Below are 10,939 nucleotides of genomic sequence, written 5' to 3'. Positions count from 1 at the left end.
TCTGAGTCTCTGCGGTGGGACAGCAAGAGGTAAAGAATGATGGTTTATTCTCTAGCTCATTTAGAGTTGACCACACAGCTGGAGGGCCCAGATGTACCGATTTAATGGCTAATTACTGTCTCGCACACACACTGCCTGATGAGAGTGAAAGGTCATGCTGAGGAGCTCCGGGTGTGAGTTTATTGTGTTATTTATGCATGTAAATTATTAGCCACAAAATTGCACTACTCAGATACTGTGAAGCCAAACTAATGATGCAATCCATCAAAAAATAACCTAGTTCTATATCCATATATGATGCAATTGTAGGCCCTTTTAGAAAGAAAGAAAGAAAGAAAGAAAGACTTTTTTCTTTCATGTATTATATTTGAATAACCATGATTATCATTAAATAGTTTAATAGTCATTGAAAAGTTCTTGCTATTATTATTTTTTTGGTAACACACTTTAAAATAAAATCCATTTAGTTAACAATGGTTATAGAATGGAGCAGGGATGACATAATTTTGTAAGCCACAGAAACGAGTTAGCATTTTAGAAATTCTGGTTCCATTATCCTGGTCAATGGGTTTTTTGAATGCCTTTTTTTTTTTTTTTAAATACTTGAAATAAGGTCTGGGGCAAACAGGGCGAAAGATATTTTCAAGTTTTATTCTGCTATATAAAATACAGTAATACCCTCTTGTGATTGTTTTTTTTTCTCCAAGCTTTTACTCATCTTACAAAAGGCAGTTGCTAACAAGTGGCTTAATGAAACAACAGGTTGTCGTGGACATTAAACATCATCCCACCAAACAGGTAAACTCATCTATTCACTGGTCTGCTTTAACAGCTTTGTTGTGTTTCTAATCGCGCCCTTACAAACTATTCAAACTATTCTAATTATAATGTGGTGCTGTTTGTTTATAGCCTACGTTTAGCTTTTTACTTCTGTCAATTATATTTAGGCTTTAGAATTCATAAAATGGTGTTCATTTGCTAAAATTATCACTATGAACAAAACGTGTAAGAATCATAAGCTGCAATAATCCAAAAGCCAATGGAAAAATCATTTTGGGCTTTTGTCGAGGGAACCAGGGTGATGCTAACTTCCGGGTTAGCATCGTATCCTACAAAAATATGTCATCCCTGCAGCACTCTATTGCTCAGGTCTCTGGAACACTTGAATCAGACTGGTGACTCGCAGCATTCGAGAGTCAGATTTTTCATCTATGGCAACACTGTATATGAGTTCGCTCATTCATGTAACTGAAACCGGCGATACTTTCATGTTTGTCTTATCATACCGTGATCTTGCTCTCACTTGCTTTGTACAAATGCAACTGCCGACATCTAGTGTCTCACTTATCGATTGTTGGAAAAATTAGCTCTGAAGTATTAATTTTAAGTATTAATTTTACTCATAGACTGTAAAAAAAGATGGAAGTCGCGACGCCGCTTCCATCCAATGTAATGAACTCAATGTAAAACGTACGACGATGGGCGTTGACATGTTACGCAAAAACGTCAGTTTGGAGCCTGGACATGCGCAGAAGGAATCGTCAGTGGAGCCCGGAGGCGGAGTTGCGGTATCAAACTTCCGCCCAGATGACTGCGTCATCATTGATGTATTTTAAATAGGCTATATAAATTATACACAATTTAAAATTATACCTATAAAATAATAGGCTATTCTGTTTCTAAAGTAATAATATTGTTGAAACAGCTAATTCAGTAGATAAACTCAATATAATATGCCACTAGAAACAACTCTAAAATGTCAGAAACAGTCCTGCCATTTTAAATAAAGTTTAACTAACGTTACAGGAGATCGATTGCTTTAGACAGTGCTCTATAATTAATTAGAGTATATCATTAGTTTTGTCCTGCTAATTATTATTTTATACCCATAAAAATAATTAGTAACTGCCAGATAACAATCACCTGCTTTTTCCCGACATCCCAACATTAGGGTGTTACTAATAACATTTATTAATTAGCTTATAAAGCCCACATTTAACGTTACCGAAAAAAGTTCAATGATCCGTCAGATCCTGTAGGTCGGTTAGTACAGTTTACTGCTGAACAACTGATTTTGTAGGTGTGAAATAACACAGAAATCGAAAATTAAAAGTTTTATATCTTCAATCTCCCCTCGAAGCTCCGACAGTCCTCAGAGAAGCTGTCAATCACAACTGTCAATCATGACAACACACCCCGTTTCTATAACATCATATTGCTAGCTAAAATCAGACTTATCACAAAAACAAACAATTGAATATATATCAGCGTGATAACAACTACCTTAAATGACCAAAACCATCTTTTGGAAAATTTTATTTGAAGCGTAATTTATTTTTTTATTTTGACTCACGTCCCATTCGTTTGCATGGAGAGGGCGAGGTTTATGACCTGTACAGCCACCAGGGGGCGATCAAAGAGCTCGCAGCTTCACTTTTCAGGACGTATGAGGCACACCCGATTTTACTGTAATGTCGTAGTGTTCGTCTTGTTGCAAAAAAAATTAACAGTACAGTAGATATATAAACGGAGCTGGGCCGTGTCTGGCGCGCTGTGCGCATTAGTGACGGCCCGATTCTGGCTTGATTGTGGCAGTGTCAGTAAGGTAACGGCAGACAGAAGCGGGCCGAGTATACACAAACAGTGCATAATATTTTTTACCAAATGTATTAATCCAGGTTAATAATAATATTTTTTTACATTAAACAATACATTTTTGACATTTTCAAGTTATATTAATTAACATTTAGCCTTTATTTTATAGATGCTATAAAAACAATTCTTGTTTATTGTTAGTTTTTGATACCTAATGCATTAAGTAATGTTAACAAATTGAACCTTATTGTAAAATGTTATCTATTTATTAAACAGAGGAAATCACGTTTGAGAACATTAGTGATCAATCACACACATCACACTTTGACCAACGAGCCAATCATTATGTGAGTTATGGGTGCTTGTAAATCGCTTCACGCATACATATCATGAATGTTATAAGCACGTTAGACATAAAGAGACAGAACTGCATGTATAGCATCATATGTTCAATGGTTTGGATGTAGAAAACAAGCCAGATCAGGCGAAGAATTGTCGTAAAACTGGTCAGTGGTAGTATTAACTCTAGATCTTGTTTATTGCTGTGCTATGGCTCATTGACACCTGCTCAGAGCTCTGAGAAGATCTCATTTCAAAGCCATTATAATGCTGCAATCTTCCCTTGCTGCTGGGGAGTGTACTGGGGGTGCTGTTAAGGCTGGGAAACAAATAACAAAGTTACAAATTCTGCCGAACTGGAACATGATAATTTGAGCAAATGTAAAAATGGTTGTGGGGCACATGTGGTTTTCAAAGGACATATTTGAAAGGGTTTTAATTCTGATTAGTAAAACCGCAATTCCAGATTTTAAAAATTCTGTTCAATCATGTTCAGTTTTTTAGCATGTATGCATGTTTCCTAGCTAACACATAACGTTAGTGTATGGTTCTCATTGGTTTTATTTTAGTCAATTCCTAACGTTCAGAGAACTTTTTTTTTTTTTTTTTTTTTTTTTTTTTTTAGGTGTTTAACCTTAAAGCTGCATTCCCTAACTTTTTTTTGGTCAAAAATGATCCAAAATCTTTTTTTTTTTCTAATTCGGGTGATACTGGTAGGTTTCCATGGGAAATTCAAGCATGTAGCCGTTCGTCTTTGCATCATTACGTCACGTCTGTTTACATGCGTAAAGATAATTCCGCAAATAACTGTAATTGCAGGTTTCAAACAGAGATGGCGACAAAGAGGCAAAACTTACAGACTGCCGCTTTAAACAAACATTATGGGAAGTATATATATATATATATATATATTAGATGAGTATTAGATGAGCCCTACAATCAGTTGATTTAAAGTGGACCTGTAACCAGTGTTGGATGTAATGCATTATTAAGTAATTAATTACTGCAATTTAATTACTTTTCCCTTGAAAAAGTAAAAGAAAGGTATTACTCTTAACGTAATTTATTTACAGACTCCTGATAATGGATTTAATGTCTAAAATGTATGTTTTTAGAGAGAGTAATTAGTACAGTAATCTAATTATACTGTTGAAGATGTAATTACTTGCTAGTAATTTTTTTTTTTTTTCTATAGTAACTTACCCAACACTGCCTGTAACATGTTGACTTGACTGTTTGTATTTGTAAAGATCTTTCAAACTAAAATGTATGCAGTACACAAGCAAATGTAGCCTTTGTATCTCCTTAAGCCTAAATGCAATTATTATGCAAACATTGAATAACAGCACTAAACAATATTCTATGGTGAAGATATTTTGCTCACTGAAGCAGATCTAATGCAGTGTGAGAGAGCTGATAGAACGTTTTATATCTCTGTACAGAAAGACTGCTGAGGAAATCAACCCTGATGCTGAATTTCCTTATATCATTCTAGTCTTGTATCAACCAAGGTTTGTTTTCAGCTGTTTGGCAGCAACTGTCAGCGTTCAGTCCTTGTGAAATAAATATGTGAGATGCTGGATCAAAGAGTATAGCTTGAGATGTCATAATAATAGTGGTGATGAGAACAGACGCCACCTTGTGGTGCTAGTGAGCACTGCTTACTCATCCTCACTTTTTTAAACCTTTAAAAAGACACAACACACTCCTTCCATTCCTTCATTTCCTAAAAAAAGGGGCACTTGACATTGATTTGTGCTTAAAGATTGCCAGTTGCTAAGATCCACTTACTATATTTTTATGAGCTTGGATTGTAGAAACAGAACATAGAAAGTAAATATTCTTAAATCAATTTTAGTTTTACTAAGCGATAAAAAAAGAAGGCGATATTGTTCAGAATATAAATTACATATTTTACATCCTGTCTTCTGAAATACAGTGCGTTTAAGAGTCAGATCTAAATACAAATGATGTTATCTGTTTAAAATCATCATTTATGGCATGTATCAGATTCTGGAACACTGTTTTTGCAGTACGCTGTGCTATTGTTTCTCCTTTGAGAGTCTCTGTATCCAACACCCCCATTAGGGGTGTAAATCGGTTGAATGCGAAAGTCCCCCTTGAGCAGCTGTTCATTATTCAAAGAAACTATCTGAAAGCTAGTCTCAGTCATTTCCAGAATAGAGTTATCCTTTTTAGTCCCTGCTTCGCAGTAGTCGTCTTTTCTTCTGCCCCGACTGTATTTCCATTTTGACGAATCTGACCTTTCCTTCTTGTGCATGTGCCAGCAGAATATGCTCAACAGGACCACCAGGACCATAAGCACCGCCCCGCCAATCAGGCCAGCCAGTAGGAGAGGCGAGCTGGGGTCCTGCTGGGTCGCCTGCTCGGGCCCAGTGGTGTTATCACCGGAGTGAAAGGAAGCGGACTTCGTCATCACCTCCGAGCAAATCGTATCATCTCCTGGGTGGTAATTGTTAAGCGCGTCCAGCGGATCTACGCAAATACGATAGGTGGACTTGGGCTCCAGGTTTGCCAGTGCGATTCCCTCACGTTCGCCCCCCACAAGTGACTCCTGCATGGGGCCTGTTATTAAACTATGACCCATCTTGACCCAGGTCACCTTATAGGCTGTGACGGCGAATGTCGATACCCAGCTTACCTGAATGCACGAACTGTTTAGCACCGCAAAGGAAACGCGTAGAGACTCCTGCCTCGGGCCGACCGGGTCGTTCGTCCTCTGTTCCCTGTCTTCGCCTGCAGTCGGTGGGAGAATTGTGAGAGGCGAAGGGGTGGGTGTAGGCTGGGAGCGTGCGGGTGTGAAGGCCGTTTGAGTGGCTGACTCAGCGGTGGAGGAAGAGAGCAGTGTGGGCTGTGGGACTGTGGTGGTGCTGTTAGGACACTGGATGAGCTCCAGGGTTAGCTCTCTTATTACCATGCCACGTACCCTCTCTGGTTTCTGGCACATGAAGCCACGGACATTGAGGGTAGCTGGCAGGGACTTTAACCACAGTATGACCCATTTAATGTTGCAGTCACAGAGCCAAAGGTTGTTTCGAACAGTGAGCTGTCTCAGACCGCGGAGGCCGTCAAAGACCCCCTGTGTGAGAGACTGCAGCTGGTTGTTTGAAATATCCAGTCTCTCCAAGCGATGAAGGCCATGAAAGGCTGTCAATGGAATCTCATTCATCTGATTATCCTGCAAGTTGAGCTTGACTAGAAACTCGGCAGGCAGATTAGGAGGAGGAACCGTGAGGGAGTTGCGCGCCATCGACAGCGTTTTGAGATTTACGAGGGTCTGGAGTGCACCGGGAGCGATGCCCTCATCCGTGAGCAAGTTCCCATCCAGGAGGAGGCGTTCGAGGCCCGTCACATTCTCAAATGCGTCCTCGGCTATAAGTGCAATGCGGTTCTCGTCCAACCGCAGCTCTCTCAGCTCCTCGGGGAGCCCGACGGGGACACTGCTCAGGTGGTTCTTGGTAAGGAAAAGGGTCTTGAGACTGATGGCCTCCCTGAAGGCCCCCTCCTCCACACCCACGGTGGAGATGGAGTTGTCATCCAGATAGAGCTCCTCCAGGCGTAGCAGCTGCGCGAGGGCGGCCCGGGACACAGTCTGAATGTTATTCTCCTGCAGGTGGAGCACCCGCACATTTTTGGGAAGATTGACAGGGAATTCGTCAAGCTGGTTGCCATAGAGATACACCGTCTCCACAGAGGCAACGTTGTGCATTTCCAGGGGAAATCCAGCATTGTTGATTTGATTGTTGTGGAGGTAGAGGGTCTTATAACCCTCTCCTAGCCCCAGAGGCACTGACATTAGACTCCTCTCGTTGCAGTAAACAAAGGTCCTGTCACACCGGCACTCCTCTGGACAGGTTGTGGCCCAGGAGAAATGCATGTGAAGACCCAGAAGTATCGGTATCCATGGGCTGATCAAAGTTGGCAGGTCTTTATTCCACATTCGGATCTGTACCTCCATTTTGTAATACTTTGCAAACTTTTTGACAACAACAGTGCAGGTAATTAAAAAGGGTGAAAAATGATAAAAAATAAAATCCACCACACTGGAGTTCTTAGCGGATCTTGAAGCTTGCCTCTGTGGAGAGTATGCGATGTTGAAGTCGCTGGGTAATCCTCCTGTAATTGCCTGTCCTAAGCTCCCCAACACAAGAGCAATAGTCTCATTAACTCGTGCGACTCCCTCTCATCCCTCAGTCCATGCTCGGGCTGGAAATGATAGCAGAGCTCATCACATTGTCACTCTGAGTTTAGGGAGGGACGATTTCAAAATGTGCAGGCCAGAGCAGCAAGTATGGAGGGCTCATCGGAGATGACCTCCTCTCTCGTCACAGCTGGACGATTCCCGTAAGGCACGACCTTCCTCACAAGGAGCATTTTGAGCCGCTTACCTATTTTAACAGAAAATAAAAATAAATGAGATGTTATTTTAATGTCACAACTCTTAGTATCTGCATGTGTTTTACTTTCTGAAACTATTTTTTACAAGAAAATGTGTGTGTGTTTTTCTTTTTATCATTAACTGAAACATAAGCGATAATCCACTTAAATTTGTGGGTTACAGTGATTTTTTTTTTACCATACCTAACCTCCTTACTTGTGGCAAAATCACTGTTACACACAGATTTGAGTTGGATTATTGCAACAGCACTCTGACTAAAGACATTTTTAATCTTTATTGTTTAATAAAGAGTTAAATGTATTATTCTAATAATTCTCATAGTAAACTATTTTTCCTCTAAGTATCTTATACATTTACTGTAGGCTGTTTATGGTTGCCAAGCAACATGGAAACTTGCTCAATTAATAATAATATTGGATGTGTAAACATGGCTCATCCAATCAGTTTGAACTGTTTACACAGTAAATATTAAGAAAAAGAGATATAAATAGAAAAAAGAGCAGCTAGCAATAAAGCAGGACACTGCTCCACACTCGCTGTCCGTGAGAGAGTAGTGACTGGCGACATCAGCATCTCTACGCTCTCAGACTTGTAAAGGGCACTGAGGTGTTTAATCTGTCAAATGCCACGATGATGGACAGGTCTGTTCTCCAATGCTCTGGCACTGAGTTCTCCTCTCAGTAATAATGATTCTGAACCTGGGGACAGTGAAAACTGCTCTATTAAATCGGTGAGGAGTGCATGAGTTTGAAGAGGAAAGAAAAACAGCCCTGCTTATGACACAGAACATGAAATAGTCAATAAGACGCTGACACCTCTCTGAATCTTCTCATGAGAGTCATGCACAGACTTTAGGCAGATCAATTATTGGTTGGATTATTGGACATTTTACATGGTAGAGAATAAAGGTTACAAGTTATGTAATCATCAATGAGATGTAATGAATGGCAGCCTGATGGCATGAATAGTGCTAAATTATGTTATTGGATGTGCAAATTTCAGAAATTCATTTTGTTGCAGCCATAAAAAAAAACAAAAAAAAAACCTTAACTTTGTGTGATTTATGAGCTGTTTTCCTCATGGGCACCAAAAAATGTCCCCACAAGGACAAGGATTTTGGATATTGCCATCTTTATGGGGACATTTTGTTCCCATAATGTAGGGTTTACTGGGTCCACACACACACACACACACACACACACACACACACACACACACACACACACACACACACACACACACACACAGTCTCATGTACACTGCAAAGCTGTACCTACAATTTCCTCTGGCCTTGCTGTATGTACATAAAACTTCTATTCTATTCTATTCTATTCTATTCTATTCTATTCTATTCTAACCTTATGGACCTTCCTTTGTGAGTAAATAGTGAATCCTATCATAGTCTATTGTTGTAAAATCTTAGCAGAGAAAAAAAAAAAAAAATCTTGCAGGTTTTTTTTGTCCATTTATTATTATTATTATTATTATTACAGTATTTGGATTTAACCAACCAAGGTCTAATTTAATAGTGAAGGCCATTCGTTCACTCCAGCCATTACTTACTAGTTGGCTGTATTGATTTAGGAGTTAAACTATCATTATACCATGGTGCTCAGGTATTGTTCATTGAATTACTCTAAGAAAAGTGCAAAGAGCATACAGCTGATTTAAGTAGCAGTATAGTTATGCATCCATAGAAAATCACACATGGAAGTGCTTGACATCTCACTGCTATAAACACGCTTCTGAAATGTTCTAATTTACCTCTTTCTCTTCCTATTTGTGGAAAAATATGTGTTTGACAGAACATTTGCCACTTAATAAAAAAAAAATATATTGTACTATACATAATTATTATTGTATTGTACTATATTAATAACCTCAAAACTGGTTAAAGTTAAGGTATAGGCTATGTTAAGAGGTATATTAGATTGATGAGACAACATATGCAATTTTATTTTTCAATTAAAATTAATTTTATTGCATTTTATTTATTTATTTATTTATTTTTTGGTGGGGGGTGGGGGGTGGGTAGTTTGAATATGAATATGTGTACTGTGTTTATGCATATTTAATAGTCATTAGGCCAATTTGTTTAACTTTAATTCATTGCTTTATTGCTCAGCCTTTTTTGTTATGCTCAGTATATTTTAAGGTACATAGCAGATTTTAGTAGTCATGTAGGATAATTATATTAAAAAGTAAATGACATATACAGTCGTGAACTGTAAAATATAAAGGCACCAAATGCCATCCCGTAATGCCTAAAATATTCAGTGAATTTCTGGAAACCACAGTTTCCATTTTTTTTTTTTTTTTTAAACCAACTTTTAAGAGAAATTTTACAGTGCATAAGAAATGGCAGATATAACAGCTGTTATACAAGAAGTTTCACGCAAGAGCGCAATTAATTGAATTTATAAATTGATGTAGAAACACAAACAACTCCAATGTGTCTTTACTATCTATACGTGTTTTTAGTCCTCACCTTTTCTGAAGAGGCTTCGACCCATCCGGACAGCATTTTAAAGTCTTCTAGTCTCTTCTCCAGTACGAGTTCTCAGAATAAACATCTCCCAGTTAGACTAAAAAATAATTCCAGATACCTAAAAGAGTCAGCCCGACGATCCTTTAGTCCGGATGGTCTAAAAAGCGACATTTTGTCGAGCATTTGGTCCTGGGGAGGATTTGAAGTGTCTGCGCAACATGATGTGTCCGAAAGCCGCTGCTTCAATCCCGCTGATGCGCTCCCGAGTGCCGCGCTTCCTTCACCAAATGCCCGGGGCGCGCTGGACTCCCCACTCTCTCGCTCTCTCTCGCTCTCACACACACTCCTCTCAATGGTGTCTCACAACCAAAGATGTTACACTTCTTGATTGAGGTCTGATTCCTCTACCATAATTGGTTACATCTGATTGTTTATTCCAAATGCACTGTGAGCCGTTTCCCTTTGGAACCTACGGGAGGAATTGCAGTAATGAATTCACTTGATAGCGTTCGCCTCTCTCTCTCTCTCTCTCTCTCTCTCTCTCTCTCTCTCTCTCTCTCTCTCTCTCCCTCTCTCCCTCCCTTTTTTATTTTCTGTTTTGCTTCCAATACATTTATGTTTTGCTCTGTAGTGCAATTAAGAATTTATTTAGTTTTTGTATTGAATTTGTTATATTTAATAACTTTTGGTATTTCCTAGATATACGCAATTGATCGACAAATTATCAATAGCATGATTATGAATTAGCATGATTATTTATTTAGTTTAAATCTACTCTATCATAGGTTTCTCTTTACACATTGTTTTTTTTTTTTTTTTGTTTGTTTGTTTTGTTTTTTTGAACATTGCAACCAATCACAGACCTTTTGTTGAGCAATGCAATTGCAACAGCCAATCCTAGGCAGTTATAGTGTATTAAATAAGTTATAAAATAATTATTATTTTGTCATAATCGTGCAGCCCTATTTTCTGGTTATATAGTCATCTATATCGCATACTGAATTGTTTAATGGGATCTACAACAGTTAAATGAATGGAAATGCAGATGTGTGATTTTTGCAAAGATGAGTGAGTTTTTAAAAGTCAGGGTATTTTGT

At 38.6% G+C, this 10,939-nt stretch overlaps 1 protein-coding gene across 1 annotated transcript; it reads right to left on the bottom strand.

The window, feature by feature from the left end:
* Nucleotides 1-2,101: 2,101 nt before the first annotated feature.
* si:dkey-87k14.1 (leucine-rich repeat transmembrane protein FLRT2) lies at nt 2,102-10,351 on the bottom strand. The gene is made up of 2 exons (XM_051869131.1): nt 9,843-10,351; nt 2,102-7,343 (listed from the first exon to the last, which is right to left on the bottom strand). The coding sequence occupies exon 2, from the start codon at nt 6,911-6,913 to the stop codon at nt 4,925-4,927; it is 1,989 nt and encodes a 662-aa protein (XP_051725091.1). The 5' UTR covers nt 6,914-7,343; nt 9,843-10,351; the 3' UTR covers nt 2,102-4,924.
* Nucleotides 10,352-10,939: the final 588 nt, after the last annotated feature.

This window comes from Ctenopharyngodon idella, chromosome 17 (genome assembly GCF_019924925.1).
Source record: "Ctenopharyngodon idella isolate HZGC_01 chromosome 17, HZGC01, whole genome shotgun sequence".
Taxonomy (NCBI): Eukaryota; Metazoa; Chordata; class Actinopteri; order Cypriniformes; family Xenocyprididae; genus Ctenopharyngodon; species Ctenopharyngodon idella.
The sequence above is the reverse complement of the archived record's forward strand: the minus strand, read 5'-3'. Positions and strand labels throughout refer to the sequence as shown.